The sequence below is a fragment of the Rhinoraja longicauda genome, chromosome 1 (genome assembly GCF_053455715.1).
Source record: "Rhinoraja longicauda isolate Sanriku21f chromosome 1, sRhiLon1.1, whole genome shotgun sequence".
NCBI classification, from domain to species: Eukaryota; Metazoa; Chordata; class Chondrichthyes; order Rajiformes; family Arhynchobatidae; genus Rhinoraja; species Rhinoraja longicauda.
In genome coordinates, this window is record NC_135953.1 from 7,062,413 (window position 1) to 7,080,524 (window position 18,112).

At 48.8% G+C, this 18,112-nt stretch overlaps 2 protein-coding genes across 4 annotated transcripts in view; one reads left to right on the forward strand and one right to left on the reverse strand.

The window, feature by feature from the left end:
* LOC144598346 (dedicator of cytokinesis protein 2-like) overlaps positions 1-18,112 on the reverse strand; it is an 894,447-nt gene that overhangs the window by 430,296 nt on the left and 446,039 nt on the right. The window lies entirely within an intron of this gene.
* The window catches only part of LOC144597110 (INSYN2B protein-like), a 139,186-nt gene that overhangs the window by 24,302 nt on the left and 96,772 nt on the right, over positions 1-18,112 (forward strand). For all 3 annotated transcript variants that reach the window (XR_013547700.1, XR_013547711.1, XM_078406096.1), the window contains exon 2: positions 11,260-14,190. Coding sequence is in view for 1 of the 3 variants with exons in the window: in XM_078406096.1 (XP_078262222.1) it covers positions 12,731-14,190 (1,460 nt within the window). In the remaining 2 variants the exon portion in view is untranslated. The remainder of the gene's footprint in view (positions 1-11,259; positions 14,191-18,112) is intronic.

Genomic DNA, 18,112 nt, shown 5'->3' on the forward strand with positions numbered 1-18,112 from the left:
AGCACCCGGAGGAAACCCATGCAATCGCAGGTGGAACCTGCAAACTCCTCACAGACAGCACCCAAGGCAAGGATCAATCCCGAGTCTCTGGTTCTGGGAGGCAGCGGCACCACCGTGTCACCATTCGCCAAGTGCCTCCACTTCGCAAAGACATGGTTAATTGGCCCGCTGTAAATTTACCCTTGTGTGGACAGATGAGAGGCAGAACATAATAATAATAATAATGATAATAATAAGAAAGTACCTATTTTTTCATCCAAAAACAATTTTTTGGATGAAATTACGTTGCCCACAGTCAACAATGAGAAGAAAACGGTCACGGTGGCGCAGCGGTAGAGTTGTTGCCTTACAGCGAATGCAGCGCCGGAGACCCGGGTTCCATCCCGACTACGGGCGCCGTCTGTACGGAGTTTGTACGTTCTCCCCGTGACCTGCATGGGTTTTCTCCGTGATCTTCGGTTTCCTCCCACACTCCAAAGACGTACAGGTTTGTAGATTAATTGGCTTGGTGTAAATGTAAAAATTGTCCCTAGTGGGTGTAGGATAGTGTGTTAATGTGCGGGGATCGCTGGTCGGCGCGGACCCGGTGGGACCGAAAATGGGCCTGTTTCTGCGCTGTATCTCTAAATAAGAATTGGGATTAAGGTTGGATTATTGGGAAATATGGTGGATGATGTTCTGTGCAGACTTGACGGGTTTAATAGACTGCTTTAGTGCTGTATCTCTCTGTAACTCAATAGTGGTGTTTGAGAGGATTTTTGAAGGCACATGAATATGCAGGAAATGGAACAATACGGATCACATGCAGACGGAGATTCGTTTATCTTGGCACCAAGCTCGGCACATTGTGCGGTAAAGGGCTTGTTCCTGCGCTGAAGACAAAATGCTGCAGTGACTCAGTGTGTCAGGCAGCACCTCTGGAATTCATAGGTGATAATAGACAATAGACAATAGGAGTAGGCCATTCGGCCCTTCGAGCCAGCAGCGCCATTCAATCTGATCATGGCTGATCATCCACAATCAGTACCCCGTTCCTGCCCTCTCCCCATACCCCCTGACTCCGCTATCATTAAGAGGTCCATCTAACTCTCTACCAAAAGCATCCAGAGAATTGGCCTCCACTGCCCCCCGAGGCAGAGAACCCCACAGATCCACAACTCTCTATATGGGGAAAGCCCCTCCCCATCTCCGTTCCAAATGGCCTACCCCCCCCCCCCTCCCCATTCCCAAACTGTGGCTCCCAGTTCCAGACTCCCCCAACACTGGGAACATGTCTCCTGCCTCCAGCGCGTCCAATCCCTTAACAATCTCATACGTTTCAACAAGATCCCCTCTCATCCCTCCAAACTCCAGCGCATACATGCCCAGTCGCCCCAGCCCCTCAACATATACGACAGTCCCGCCACTCCGGGAATCAACCTAGTGAACCTACGCTGCACTCCCCCTAACAGCAAGAACGTCCCCTCCTCAAACTTGGAGACCAAAACCGCACACAGCACTCCAGGCGCGGTCCCACCAGGGCCCCGCACAACTGCAGAAGGACCCCCCGCTCCCACACCCAACTCCCCCCCCCCCCCCCCCCCCCCGTCATAATGGCCTACATGCAACTGGCTTGTTACGCTTCGAGACCCTTCTTCTTCCTTGAAAGTTTTTACCGTGGATTTCTTTAAAAAATAATAATTTTAGGTGCAGGAGGAGGCCATTCGGCCCTTCGAGCCAGCACCGCCATTCAATGTGATCATGGCTGATCATTCTCAATCAGTACCCCGTTCCTGCCTTCTCCCCATACCCCCTGACTCTGTTATCCTTAAGAGCTCTATCCAGCTCTCTCTTGAATGCATCCAGAGAATTGGCCTCCACTGCCTTCTGAGGCAGAGAATTCCACAGATTCACAACTCTCTGACTGAAAAAGTTTTTCCTCATCTCCGTTCTAAATGGCCTACCCCTTATTCTTAACCTGTGGCCCCTGGTTCTGGACTCCCCCAACATTGGGAACATGTTTCCTGCCTCTAACGTGTCCAACCCCTTAATAATCTTATACGTTTTGATAAGATCCCCTCTCATCCTTCTAAATTCCAGTGTATACAAGCCTAGCCGCTCCAGTCTTTCAACATATGACAGTCCCGCCATTCCGGGAATTAACCTAGTAAACCTACGCTGCCCTCAATAGCAAGAATATCCTTCCTCAAATTTCCCGCCCATTCCCCATAGGAAGGTCTCAGGCCGCTTCAAAACACCAGTTCTTCCTTCAGAAAACTGTTCCTGTGCTGTAATATGATGATGACATCCGGTCGGTCCATCACAGTTACTGACTTCCCCGCCATCAGAGGGATTTTTTTTTCAGAGGCACTGCCTCAAAAAGGCAACCCAGCGTCATCAAATACCCACACCATCCTGCCCACGCGCTCATTCCATCTGGAAGAAGGTACAGGAGCCTGAAAACTATAAAGGCTAGGTTCAGGAACATCTTCTTCCCAACAACCATCGGACTATTGAACGCTACATAGAATATAGAAACATAGAAAATAGGTGCAGGAGTAGGCCATTCGGCCCTTCGAGCCTGCACCGCCATTCAATATGATCATGGCTGATCATCCAACTCAGTATCCCATACCTGCCTTCTCTCCATACCCCCTGATCCCTTTAGCCACAAGGGCCACATCTAACTCCCTCTTAAATATAGTCAATGAACTGGCCTCAACTACCTTCTGTGGCAGAGAATTCCACAGATTCACCACTCTCTGTGTGAAAAAAAAACGTTCTCATCTCGGTCCTAAAAGACTTCCCCCTTATCCTTAAACTGCGACCCCTTGTTCTGGACTTCCCCAACATCGGGAACAATCTTCCTGCATCTAGCCTGTCCAACCCCTTAAGAATTTTGTAAGTTTCTATAAGATTCCCCCTACGAATAATGAAAGGCCTAGAGTGGACTTGGAGAGGATGTTTCCACGGCTGGGAGAGTCTAAGACCAGAGTGCACAGCCTCATAATAAAAATTAGATGCCTTTTGAAAGGAGATGAGGAGGAATTTCTTCAGCCGAGGGTGGTGAATCTGAGGAATTCATTACTACACATGCCCGTGGAGGCCATGTCTTTGGGTATTTTTCAAGTAGAGATTGATACGGTAGGTTCTTGATCAGTAAGAGTGTCAAAGGTTACAGCGAGAAGGCAGGAGAATGGGGCTGAGAGGGATAGATGGATCTGCCAAGATTAAATGGAGGAGTAGTATAAGAAAATAACTGCAGATGCTGGTACAAATCAAAGGTATTTATTCACAAAATGCTGGAGTAACTCAGCAGGTCAGGCAGCATCTCAGGAGAGAAGGAATGGGTGACGTTTCAGGTCGAGACCCTTCAGCCCGAAACATCACCCATTCCTTCTCTCCTGAGATACTGCCTGACCAAATGGAGTAGTAGAGTTGATGGGCCGAATTGCTTAATTCTGCTCCTTTGACTTATGAACTCCAACTAACTTCCAAGCGATGAACTGGCTTGACTGCTCTAAGGATTTTTGGGTTTATTTTGATTTTTTTTTTACAAAAAATTGGGTTTAATTTTTATTTGTTGAACTTTTTTACAAACCTGTTGTGCTGCTGAAAAGAAGAACTTCAGTGACATACTGGACGACCCATGGACCCGTTAGGTTCCCGTTGTGATGCCAGTCAAGTACACACGGAAGTATTAGATCAAAATGGAGATCTCAAAATGGCGATCTCATCTTGTATCTAGATATTAAAACTCTCGTTTATTTGTTTGTTTGTTCCTTAGCTAGAGCCAAAACGGTACACGATAGTGCGACAATTTTAGGCCCACCTTACTCACCATCGTCCTTTTGGTGCTAATGGAAGAAGTTTAGTTGAAATCGGTGTTATATTTTTAAAGTTATTCACATTTTAAAGTTTAAATTGATCTCCTAGGTATGGGGGGGGGGGGGGAGGGAGGGGGGTTGATGAGTGGAGGGGGAGGGGAGGGAGTGGGGGGAGGGGGAGGGAAGGAGGAGAGGGTGCTGCACCAATGCAGGAGAGGTTTGGGCCCAACGAGGTGTGTATATATATATATGTATGTATATGTATGTATGTATGTTCCCAAAATACAGCCGAAACGGTACACGATAGAGCAACAATTTGAACGGAACTTGATACTGCACAACGCATGGGAATGGTGAGTAAGGTGCCCCTAAAATTGTTGCGCTATTGTGCACCGTTTTGGCTTCTATTTCGGGAACATACATATATATACCCGTTGTGAGGCCAGTCAAGTATGGCACCTTACTCACCATTCGCCTGCGGTGTGCAGTCTCAAGTTTCATTCAAATTGTTGCACTAAAACACTCTTGACTCCAAATTTCTCCGAGATGGGACTTCAACCAAAACCCTTCAGGTTCAAAGTCGAGGCGATCACACGCCAAGCCTTGTCTTGGACAGCCCGGGCACAACATTTGTTGGTGTGCAATCACTCAGCCAACGATTTGATGTCCATTTTAGGTTATTAGGTTTGCTTGTTCTCTGTGATTATTTCGCAGAGTTGTGCAAAGGAATACGTCTTGCTCTGCTAAACAACCGCCACTATTTTCGCGACAGAAACCATCGATCTTGTGGCCATCTACTTAAAATTGTTCATTTCATGGAAGCGTTATAGTGTTCAAAGCTTACAAGGACTGATACTTATTTGGAGTATTGCATGCAGTTCAGGGTGCCCCATGACACGAAGGATGTGGAGGTTTGGAGAGGGTGCAGAGGAGGTTTACCACAGTGCTGCCTGAATTAGATGGTTTCAGCCACAGGGAGAGGTTGGGTAGACCTGGATTGTTTTCTCTGGAGTGTCGGAAATTGAGGGGAGATGTGATGCAAGTGTACAAAATTAGGAGAGGCATAGAGAGACAGCCAGGACCTTTTTCCCCCATGGTGGAAATGCCCAAGACTAGAGGGCATAGCGACAAGGCGAGAGGGGCAAAGCTTAATGGAGACGTGCGGGGGCAAGTTTCTTTGCACAGAGGGTGGTGGGGGGGCTGGATGTGGTGGAGGTAGATACAATTGTGATGTTTAAGAGGCTTTTGGATAGGCACATGGAATTACAAGGGATACAGGAACATGGAGCATCTACAAGCAGATGAGATCCATTTAACTTCATATCATGTTTGGGTCTTTTTTGTAATGTCGGACTGTTCTTTGTTCTGTGACAGGGTTTGATTAAACAGTTTGTTGCCATTTTAAATGGTGCCTTTTGGTTGGAGCAACACCAACAAGTTCCCTGTGTGCAGTTTTGGTCTCCAAATTTGAGGAAGGACGTTCTTGCTATTGAGGGCGTGCAGCGTAGGTTCACTAGATTAATTCCCGGAATGGCCGGACTGTCGCATGTTCAAAGACTGGAGCGACTGGGCTTGTCTACACTGGAATTTAGAAGGATGAGAGGGAATCTTATCGAAACATATAAGATTATTAAGGGGTTGGACACATTAGTGGCAGGAAACATGTTCCCAATGTTGGGGGAGACCAGAACCAGGGACCACAGTTTAAGAATAAGGGGTAGGCCATTTAGAATGGAGATGAGGAAAAACTTTTTCAGTCAGAGAGTTGTGAATCTGTGGAATTCTCTGCCTCAGAAGACAGTGGAGGCCAATTCTCTGGATGCGTTCAAAAGAGAGCTAGACATAGCTCTTAAGGATAGCGGAGTCAGGGGGTATGGGGAGAAGGCAGGAACGGGGTACTGATTGAGAATGATCAGCCATGATCACATTGAATGGTGGTGCTGACTAAGGGCCGAATGGCCTACTCCTGCACCTATTGTCTGTTGTCTATTGCCCCTGTGCGTAGGGGAGAGGGTAGGGCCGAGGATGTCCTGGTCGGGTTGCTCCTGGGCCTGGCCAAGCTGGCCATCCGCCAGTCACGGCGCCAGGCGGAACAGGGCTCTGCCCGAGCCGGCTGCCTGCCCCTTTTCCGGGGTTACGTCCGTCCGCGCCCGGGTGACAATAGACAATAGAAAATAGGTGCAGGAGAAGGCCATTCGGCCCTTCGAGCCAGCACCGCCATTCAATGTTATCATGGCTGATCATTCTCAATCAGTACCCCGTTCCTGCCTTCACCACATACCCCCTGACTCTGCTATCCTTAAGAGCTCTATCTAACTCTCTCTTGAATGTATTACAACTCTCTGACTGACTGGGTGGTGTTGGAGAGGGACCGCGCGCTGTCCACGGGCACCCTGCGGGATTTCCGGGACCGTTGGGCACCGCGAGGGGGTTGGATGCATCCTGGACAAGGAGTGTAAGACAGTTGTATAATAGTTTATTGTTTGTCTTGTATTATGCTGGTGGGTTCTGTTTTGGTTTTGGTTTTATTGTATTGTATATATTTTAATATTTTAATAAATATTTTTGATTATTAATTTTAAAAAAACAAGTTCCCTTTGCTTAGCTTAGAGAATGTCAGTAAGTAGGTCTTATGACTGACTCATTAAGTTGAAAATTGTTTCAGAAGGGGAAGATCAACTCCCACACATTAGAAATGACAGGCAGGGAAATACCCTGTTGTCCACACGGGCCATCCTACAGAACTATAATTAGATGGTATCTCAATCTGGAGGGTTGATAGGTTGAAGGATGAGAGGGGATCTTATAGAAACGTATAAAATTATAAAAGGACTGGACAAGCTGGATGCAGGAAAAATGTTCCCAATGTTGGGGGAGTCCAGAACCAGGGGCCACACAGTCTAAGAATAGAACCACAGTTTAAAAATAAGGGGTAGGCCATTTAGAACGGAGATGAGGAAAAACGTTTTCAGTCAGAGAGTTGTAAATCTGTGGAATTTTCTGCCTCAGAAGGCAGTGGAGGCCAGTTCTCTGAATGCATTCAAAAGAGAGCTAAATAGAGCTCTTAAGGATAGCGGAGTCAGGGGATATGGGGAGAAGGCAGGAACGGGGTACTGATTGAGAATGATCAGCCATGATCACATTGAATGGTGGTGCTGGCTCAATGGGCCGAATGGCCTACTCTTGTACCTATTGTCTTTTGTCTATAAAGGGGAGGCCATTTAAAACTGAGGTGAGAAAAAAAAAATTCACCCAGAGAGTTGTGAATTTGTGGAATTCTCTGCCACAGAGGGCAGTGGAGGCCAATTCACTGGATGAATTTAGGGGCTAGTGAAATCAAGGGATATGGGGAGAAGGCAGGCACGGGTTACTGATTGTGGACGATCAGCCATGATCACAATGAATGGCGGTGCTGGCTGGAAGGGCCGAATGGCCTCCTCCTGCACTTATTTTCTACGTTTCTTGAATAAAATGGGATCAGCATATAGTGCTTTTGTCCTTCTGTTGTTTGTACCACCTCTTCCCTGGTCCCCACTCGGACTCGCACCATTTATCCCCCGCCCATGCCCCTTCCATGTACATTCCCCTCCTCTGGCTTCACAATTCATACCTCTTCTATCCTGATCTCACACCTTTCATCTTTTCCATCTCTGGCCTTTGTCGAACCATCTGCCTCTTGAAGCCTATCAGTCGCCAAGCTTTGCACTGCCCCCTCGTCTCTTCCAGCTTTCTCCTCCCCCAGCCCCCCACCACAATCAGTCTAAATAAGGGTACCAACCCAAAACTTTCCCCAGCCATGTTCTCCAGAGATGCTGCCTGGATCGAAACTTCACCTTTCCATGTTCTCCAGAGGTGACGACTGAACCGTTGACTTACTCCAGCAGTTTGGGTCTTTCTTTACACAGCTGAGAAGGTTGTTGGCTGCAACCTTCCCCCCCCATTGACGAACTGTACACTGCAAGGGCAAGGAAGCGAGCGGGCAAGATCATCTCTGACCCCTCTCACCCTGGCCACAAACTCTTTGAAGCACTTCCCTCTGGAAGGCGACTCCGGACTGTCAAAGCAGCCACAGCCAGACATAAAACCAGCTTTTTTTCCCACGAGTGGTAGTTCTACTCAATAATCAAAGTCTGTAGTCTCTTTTTTGCTCTGGTTTATTTTCACCCACATGTTTAGACCGTGATGTTGTATCCTTATTGTTTTGATGTGTTTATGCTTTATTCTTAATTGTTAACTGTATGTTTGTGTTGTCATGCACCAAAGCACGTTCCTTGTATATGCACATACTTGGCCAATAAACATATTCATTATTATCATTATTATTATTTAATGTGTTTGATGGCTGTCATAAACTTGGTGAGCTTAAGGGCCTGTTTGCACTCCATGCTCTCTGACTCAAGTCTTTGAGCGGCAGAACGGACTTAACGTGGTCTATTGCTGTTTCTATTTCTCATATTTAGAGCGATCAAGAACAGCTTTATGACTTTGTCTTATTAGCTGTTTGACTGAAATCCCTTTCACCAATTAACTCCTGTTGGCAGAAACTCCCTGAAAATCTCATCGCAAGGAGTTTATCCATTTTGTTGCAACACTCAAGACCCTTGCAATTCCTTGTTGCCTTCGCTAGTGGGTTTCAGCTACAAGGAGAGGTTGGATAGAGTCACAGAGTGATAGAGTGTGGAAACAGGCCCTTCGGCCCAACTCGTCCACACCGGCTAACAATGTCCCAGCTACCCTAGTTCTACTTGCCTGCGTTTGGTCCATAACCCTCCAAACCTGTCCTATCCATGTGCATGTCCAACTGTTTCTTAAACGATGGGATTTAGTCCCTGCCTCAACTACCTCCTCTGGCAGCTTGTTCCATACACCCACCACCCTCTGTGTGAAAAAGTTACCCCTCGGATTCCTATTAAATCTTTTCCCCTTCATCTTGAACCTACGTCCTCTGGCCCTCGATTCCCCTACTCTGGGTAAAAGACTCTGTGCATCTACCTGATGGATAAATGCGGACTGTTTTCTCTGGAACGTTGGAGGTTGAGGTGGAGACTTGATGGAGGCCTGGAACACATTGCCAAGGGTGGTGGGGGAGGCAGATACGGTAGTGGCATTTCAGAGGGTTTTAGATAAGCACTTGGAAGTGTTCGGCACGTGCTGTCGGCCAAAGTACCCGTTCTTCTGCTGCACTGTTCTATCTTCGAAGATGAAGGCTATTCACTATAGATAAGGTAAATGCACAGAGCTCCATCCAAGAGCGCAAGAAATTGCAGAGAATTGCGTACGCAGCCCAGACCATCACACAAACCAACCTCCCTTCCATTGGCTCCATTTACACCTCACGCTGCCCCGGCAAGGCCAGCAGCACAATCAAGGACCAGTCGCACCCCGGCCACTCCCTCTTCTCCCCTCTCCCATCAGGCAAGCGGTATAGAAGTGTGAAAACACACACCTCCAGATTCAGGGACAGTTTCTTCCCAGCCATTATCAGGTGTCTGAACCATCCTACCACAACCACCAAATAAGCAATCCTGAACTACTATCCACCTAATTGGAGACCCTCGGACTATCTTTGATAGACTTTACTAGACTTTACCTTGCACAAAACGTTATTCACGTTATTCCCTTTATCATGTATTGGCTTGATAGTAACCATCTACTGTCTTTCTGCTGACTGGTTAGAACGCAGCGGAAGCTTTTCATTGTACCCTGTTAGACAATAAACTCAAACTCAAAAACCTAAACTCAGACTCTTTTACCCAGGGTAGGGGAATCAAGAACCATAGGTTTTGGGTGAGAGGGGAAAGATTCAATAGGAATCTGAGGGGCAACCTTTTCCACACAGCGAGTGGGTGTATGGAATGAGCTGGCAGAGGAGGTCATTGAGGCAGGTACTTTAACAGCAATTAATTTAGTTTAGAGATACAGTGTGGAAACAGGCCCTTTCGGCCCACCAGGTCCGCGCCTACCAGTGATCCCCACACGTTAACACCATCCTCTACCAACTAGGGACAATTTTACATTTACCAAGCCAATTAACCTACAAACCTGTGGTGGGTGTATGGAACAAGCTGCCAGAGGAGGTAGTTGAGGCTGGGACTATCCCATCATTTAAGAAACAGTTGGACAGGTACATGGATAGCACAGGTTTGGAGGGTTATGGACCAAGCCCAGGCAAGTGGGACTAGTGTAGCTAGGACATTATTGGCCGGTGCGGGCGAGTTGGGCTGAAGGACCTGTTTCCACACTGTATCAATCTATGACTCTATGACCTGAACGTCTTTGGAGGGTGGGAGGAAACCGAAGATCTCAGAGAAAACCCACGCAGGTCACGGGGAGAGAACGTACAAACTCCGTACAGACGGCGCCCGTAGTCGGGATCGAACCCTGGTCTCCGGCGCTGCATTCGCTGTAAGGCAGCAACTCTACCGCTGCGCCACCGTGCCGCCCAATTAGAGGACACTTGGTCAGATATGTGGATAGGAAAAGCTTCAAGGGCTATGGGCTAAACGCGGGCTAATGGGACTAGATTAAATGCCACCTCTTTGTTGGCATGGATGAATTAGGCCTAGTGGCCTGTGTCCCTGCTGTATGACTCTATGGATTCAAGTGATATGGGGAGAAGGCAGGAACGGGGTACTGATTGTGGATGATCAGCCATGATCACGGTGAATGGCAGTGCTGGCTCGAAGGGCCGAATGGCCTACTCCTGCACCTATTGTCTATTGACCCTTTCATCTTTATCATGACCTATAGGGTGAGGTTGGAGAGGCTTTCTGTGTCTTCCCTGTATCTTGGGAGTGACCATGTTGGGTAATACTAAGATCACGAGGGCCATGGGTAAAGTGAATTGTGCTCTGTTCTGGGTACCATGTTCTAAGAAAGATATTGTCAATCTTGAAAGGGTTCAGGAAAGATTTACGAGGATGTTGCCAGGACTAGAGGGTGTGAGCTATAGGGAGAGGTTAAGTGGCGCAGCGGTAGAGTTGTTCCCTTACAGCGCCGGAAACCCGGGTTCGATTCTGACTGTGGGTGCTGTCTGCATGGAGTTTGTACGTTCTCCCCGTGACATGCGTGGGTTTTCTCCGAGATCTTTGGTTTCCTCCCACATTCCAAAGACGTACAGGTTTGTAGGTTAGTTGGCTTGGTAAATGTAAACAAATTGTCCCCAGTTGGTATAGGATGGTGTTAGTGTGCGGGGATCGCTGGTCGGCACGGACCCGGTGGGCCGAAAGGACCTGTTTCCGCACTGTATCTCTAAACTAAAGTAAACTAAACACTTGGACAGGTGCATGGATAGTGGGCTAAGGGCCAAACACTAGCAGATGGGACTAGTATGTTGGTTGGCATGGACAAGGTGGGCCGAAGGGCCAGTTTCTGTGCAGTACAGCGCTATGATTCCATGGCCCTGGTGTACTAATGTCTATCATCTCACTCCATCCCCGCCCCCCCTGTCCAGGTCCTGACGAGGCAGCCCCGAGGAGTCGGAGGAAGAGGGAGGAGAAGCCGAGAGGTCGGAGCGGACGGAGGCAAGAGCACGGCGCTCCTCGAGCCCCGCTGACCGAGCCATGGAGCCGGTTTAGGACCTTGATGCGTTACCAGGGCGGGGCGGGAGGGAGGGGAAGATGACACAGCAGCGCCTCCCGCCCAGCCAGTTCGACGCCGACCCCGAGACCCGGACTCCAGCCCGCCAGTGCCCCGGACCACCCACCGCCCCCCAGGCCCGGCGCCTGGTGTGGTGCATCGAGAGGACAGGGTTGGACAACCCCTCACTCCTGGCCTGACGCGGGAGCCTGTTGGACATTACGACTGAACGGAGCGCCCCACTCCACCCCACTCTGATCTTTTATTTTTACCTCGCACTGACCTCCTCCTGATTTATTTTACCCCACTCTCGCTTTTATTTAACCCCAATCGACTTTTTTAAAATCTCCACTCTGACTTTTTTTCTAACCCTAACGTTTATTTAACCTTTTGTACCTCACCGTAAATTTCTTTTACCTCACCTTAAATTTTTTTGAACCCCACCCACTTTTTTAACCCTTACTTGACTCTTTTTTTTAACCCCACCCTGACTTTATTTTACCCCAATTGACTTTTCTAACTCCATTTTGACTTATTTTGTACCTCACCTTAATTTCTTTTACCTAACCTTACATTTTTTTTAACCCCACCCTCTTTTTTAAACCTACCTTGACTTTTTTTTAACCCCACCCTAACTTTATTTTACCCCCAACTGAATTTTCTAACTCCACTTTGACTTATTTTCTACCTCTCTTAATTTCTTTTACGTCTCTGTAACCTTTTTTTTTTTTACCTCTCCTTGATTTCTTTTAACCTCACCTTAAATTTTTTTAACCCCACCCTCTTTTTTAACCCCACCCTGACTTTATTTTACCCCAATTGACTTTTCTAACTCCACTTTGACTTATTTTCTACCTCTCCTTAATATATTTTACCTCTCCTTAATATATTTTACCTCTCCTTAATATATTTTACCTTGCCTTAATTTCTTTCACTTCACCTTAATTTTGTTTGCACCTCATCTTAATGTTTACGTCACCTTAGCCTCTACTCTGTCAATTATTTTTACCTCACCTCTCCCCGGTGGAAGGCGCCATCGGACACCAAGGCCTCGTCTCCATCAGTGGTGATCCTCTCTTCCCGCCGCTTCGAGGTGAAGCATCGTCCGCCATTTTGCGGGGCCGTCAACAACCTCCCCCTCCCCCGCGTCTTGTCCAGGGAGGCTCCGTGCGCCGCCCGGCCCGTTTCCCGCCCACAGCCCGTGAGGCGAGACGAAGTGAAGGCCTCTGAGGCCTAACGCGGGGGAAAGGAATACAAAACAAAAACAAAAGGCGACGCGCCGACCGCCCTCCCGCAAAGCCGTGTGAAGGAGGAGGTGGTGGTGGGGAGGGGAGGAGGCGGGAATAATGGTCAGTCGGCAGAACAAGCATCCACTGGCTTCCAACGCTCACTCCAACTCGGAGCCCGCCATGACGGTCAGGTCGGTGCTGTTGAAGCGTGACCCCGGGCGCTCGACGGAGGGCGAGAGGGTTCACCATCGCCGGCGCCACAAGACGCAGCAGGTCCGCTTCAAGGACTTGGCCGACGGGCCTGAGGAGGTGGCGGTGGGGGGGAAGACCCCCGAGGGCAATTACCAAGGGATGCCGGCCCTGAGGAACTGGTACCCGCCCCGGCCCTGCTCCCTCACCCTCCCCATCCCGCGCAAAGCCTGCATGAGCACCGCCATCCAGACCTCGCCCAACCTCCAGAAACACTTCCCCGCCTGCCGAGCCCGGAGCAAGAGTGTCAGCGACCTGGGGGCCGAGGACGAGAAGGAGGAAGGGGGGGAGCCTCCAGGCGACCACTCCCCAGCCGCCAAGCTGGTGCAAGGCCAGGATGCGAAGGGGGTGGAGGAAGAGGATCATGAAAGGTGGGTTAAGGAGCAGCAAGAAGCAGCAATCAATGGGAGGATGGTGGAGGCAGTGGCCACATCCTATGGGGAACCCTGCCTTTCCACCCAAGATAGAGAGAAGGTCTGCGAGAAGCCCTGCTCTGAGGAGGTCTCCGAGAAGGTATCAGAGAAGGTCCAAGACTCCAACTCCAACGGTTCGTCCGCATGCCATCGCGCTGAAGACACAACCGTTACCAAGGCCGTCCAAGGTCCCCTCTTGGAGGGCGACGTCAAAGCATTTATAGCCGGGCAGCACTGTGCAACGAAGGGCGTGAGAAGCCTCTCCGCCAAACCCTGCTCTTCGATCTCCAAGGTGAGTCCACCATCATCCAAAGACAATGATGTGGACATGTGCTCACTGAGCCAGAAACCGTGCCACAAGCTAAAAGCACCGCGGCACGATTTGGACGGAGACCTTTCCGACGATGGAAAGATGGAGCCTTGTCCAACGAACCCCAACCACACTCTCCCCAAGGACCAAGTTTGCACCTTCCCCAAGTCCTGCTTGAAAACTCCGCTCAACCCCAAACAGTCTGGCATCTCCCATCGAACTGACCATTCTCAGCTCTGCATTCCGGCACCGGGCCAATCTCAACCGGCCGATGTCAAAAACGAACCACCCCAGCCTCTCGACAAGTCTCCTGCCCGCTCGGGAGAAGGTGCCTGCCAGGACGGTCACTCGGGGCCCTCACTGCAGACCGACGTCCAAACGGAACTCGTGTTTAGTGGCGGAAACCCTCTGGCCAATGCGACAGAGCCGGCCGGTGGAGCAGGGAACCCAGGGGCTAAGCCAGGTCGGACTACTCAATATGAAATCACTTCCCTCCAGTCCAGACTACAGAACATGGAGGATGTCCTGCAGACCAGCCAGCAAACCATTAAGGTTCTACTGGATGTCATTCAAGACCTGGAGAAGAAGGAAGCTGTCAGAGATGGGTAGGTACCTGATCTTTAGTTGGCTAAGTTCATAAGTGATAGGAGCAGAATTAGGCCATTCGGCCCAGCAAGTCTACTCCGCCATTCAATCATGGCTGATCTATCTTTCCCTATTAACCGCATACTCCTACCTTCTCCCCATAACCCCTGACACCCCTTGGCTAATCAAGAAATATCTATATCTGCCTTAAAATTATCCATTGACCTGCTGTACCAGCTATGGCTCAATGGGCCATACAATCATAGATATATGCTGCTCGAAAACAGGTCTATCGGCCTGGTGGGAATGGCGGGACTGTCATATGTTGAAAGACTGGAGCGACTGGGCTTGTATACACTGGAATTTAGAAGGATGAGAGGGGATCTTATTGAAACATATAAGATTATTAAGGGGTTGGACACATTAGAGGCAGGAAACATGTTCCCAATGTTGGGGGAGTCCAGAACCAGGGGCCACAGTTTAAGAATAAGGGGTAGGCCATTTAGAACGGAGAGGAGGAAAAACCTTTTCAGTCAGAGAGTTGTGAATCTGTGGAATTCTCTGCCTCAGAAGGCAGTGGAGGCCAATTCTCTGAATGCATTCAAGAGAGAGCTAGATAGAGCTCTTAAGGATAGCGGAGTCAGGGGGTATGGGGAGAAGGCAGGAATGGGGTACTGATTGAGAATGATCAGCCATGATCACATTGAATGGTGGTGCTGGCTCGAAGGGCCGAATGGCCTACTCCTGCACCTATTGTCTATTGTCTATTGAATTGTCATTGATAAAACTTTTCTATCCACGGACCTGTCCAAATGTCTTTCAAATGTTGTAATTATACCACCTCTTCTACCACTTCTGTCAACAGATACCATCACCCACCAGCCTCTGTGTAAAAACTTGCTCTGTAAGAGCCCTTTAAACCATTCCCCTTTCACCTTAAATCTAGTGGCACAGCTGGTAGAGCTGCTTTCTCACAGCGCCTGAGACCCAGGTTCGATCCTGAGCTTGGTTGCTGTCTGTGCGGAGTTTGAACGTTCTCCCTGTGACCGTGTGGGTTTTCCTCCGGGTGCTCCGATTTCCTCCCGCATCCCAAAGATATGCGGGTTTGTAGGTTAATTGTCCCTCTGTAAATTACCCCTAGTTTAGAGTTTAGAGATACAGCGCGGAAACAGGCCCTTCGGCCCACCGAGTCCGCACCGACCAGCGATCCCCACACATCCCCGCACATCAACACCGTCCTACACACACTATGCACAATTTACACACTTGGGGCCAAGGGTCTGTTTCAATGCTGTATCTCTAAACTAAACTCTGCCATCGGTTTTATACTCCCTTACCCTGAGGAAAAGACTGTCACTTATTCCATGTCCCTCGTCAATGTAGAGACCCTCATCTTCCTTCGCTCCAGGGAAAACAGTGTTAACCAGTCGGGAGAAAGACAATGGGTGACGTCCACACTGATGTCAGAAGAAGGGTCTCGACCCGAAACGTCACCCATTCCTTCTCTCCAGAGATGCTGCCTGTCTGACCCGCTGAGTTACTCCAGCACTTTGTGTATACCAGCAGAAAGACAATACATGATTACAATCAATCCATTAACAGTGTAGAGATACATGATAAGACAATAGGCAATAAGTGCAGGAGGAGGCCATTCGGCCCTTCGAGCCAGCACCGCCATTCAATGTGATCATGGCTGACTGATCATTCTCAATCAGTACCCCGTTCCTGCCTTCTCCCCATACCCCCTGACGCCGCTATCTTTAAGAGTTCTATCTAGTTCGCTCTTGAAAGCATCCAGAGAATTGGCCTCCACTGCCTTCTGAGGCAGAGAATTCCACAGATTCACAACTCTCTGACTGAAAAAGTTTTTCCTCATCTCCGTTCTAAATGGCCTACCCCTTATTCTTAAACTGTGGCCCCTGGTTCTGGACTCCCCCAACATTGGGAACATGTTTCCTGCCTCTAACGTGTCCAACCCCTTAATAATCTTATATGTTTCGATAACATCCCCTCTCATCCTTCTAAATTCCAGTGTATACAAGCCCAGTCGCTCCAGTCTTTCAACATATGACAGTCAAAGGGAATAACGTTTAGTGCAAGGTAAATCCAGCAAAGTCCGATCAAGGATAGTCTGAGGGTCACCAATGAGGTAGATAGTAGTTCAGCGCTGCTCTCTGGTTGTGGTGGGATGGTTTAGTTGCCTGATAACAACCGGGAAGAAATTGTCCCTGAATCTGGAGGTTTTAACACCTCTCCCCTCTCCCATCAGTCAAAAGGTATAGAAGTGGGAGTTGCCGGGGTGCGACTGGTCCTTGATTATGCTGCTGGCCTTGCCGAGGCAGCGTGACGTGTAAATGGAGTCAATGGAAGGGAGGTTGGTTTGTGTGATGGTCTGGGCTGCGTCCACAACTCTCTGCAATTTCTCGTGGTCTTGCACGGAGCTGTTCTCAAACCGCGCTGCGATGCATCCCGATAAAATTCTTTCTACGATGCATCTGTGGGAGTTGGTGAGAGTTGTTGGGGGCATGCCCGAACTTCCTAAGCCTTGTAAGGAAGTAGATGTGTGGGTTGGTCCCTTTCGAGTCTCTCCAAACCCTCAAGTTCCAGCCACATCCTGGGTGAATCTTTTCCACAGCCTCCACAGTTCAACACATCCTTACTATAGCGCAGCGGCCAGAATTGCAGACTGATGAAAGGGTCTCGAGCCAAAACGTCACCCATTCCTTCTCTCCAGAGATGCTGCCCGTCCCGCTGAGTTACTCCAGCATTTTGTGTCTACCTTTGATTTAAACCAGCATCTGCAGTTCTTTCCTATGTACAGTATTGCAAGTGGTAGGCTCACCAAAGAGCTGTAACAGTCATTAGACAGAGATTATTTATCAGTGCAAGAAAGGACTTCAACCTTTGCAGTGCCTTAAAGAGCGTCCTGGACTACTTCAGAGAAAAGACCTGTGAGGCAATAGATAATAGACAATTGATGCAGGAGGAGGCCATTCGGCCCTTCGAGCCAGCACTTCCATTCACTGTGATCTTGGCTGATCATCCACAATCAGCACCCCGTTCCTGCCTTCTCCCCATACCCCCTGACTCCGCTATCTTTAATAGCTCTATCTAACTCTCACTTGAAAGCATCCAGAGAATCGGCCTCCACTGCCTTCTGAGGCAGAGAATTCCACAGATTCACAACTCTCTGGGTGAAAAAGTTTTTCCTCATCTCCGTTCTAAATGGCCTACCCCTTATTCTTAAACAGACTAACTGCTGTAACAGGATCATGGGGGGGGTTATTTGTACGCAGCAGTTCCCACAATGAGCAACGTGATAATAAAAGAAACACTGTTTCATTTATCAGTTGAGGGATAAATATTGGTCAAGTTATCTTGGTGAACTCTTCAAAATCCTTTGCATGATTGTGATTGAGGTTTGGACAGATTGTTTTCTCTGGAGCGCCAGAGTTTGAGTGCAGGAGAGGATAGTTTATTAGTGTTGCGTGGACAAAGGCTGGTGGGTGTATGGAACGAGCTGCCAGAGGAGGTAGTTGAGGCTGGGACTATCCCAACGTTTAAGAAACAGTTAGACAGGTACATGGATAGGACAGGTTTGGAGATTTGGACTAAACGCGGGCAGGTGGGACTCGTGTAGCTGGGGGCATGTTGGCCGGTGCGGGTAAGTTGGGCTGAAGGGCCTGTTTCCATGCTGAATCATTCTATGACTGTCTGACGCATCATGTTCAGCGTGGCCATTCTGGGTCAAAGGGCTTGACCTTGTGCTGCTCTGTTCTACGTTGTATCTCTGAGCGAGAGAGACGGTGCAAATCTTGGTCTATCTGAAAGACAGCACCACTAGCAGTGTGACACTCCACACTGCATTGTGTAGGAACAAAAACTGCAGATGCTGGTATAAATCAAAGGTAGACAAAAAATGCTGCAGGAATGGGTGATGTT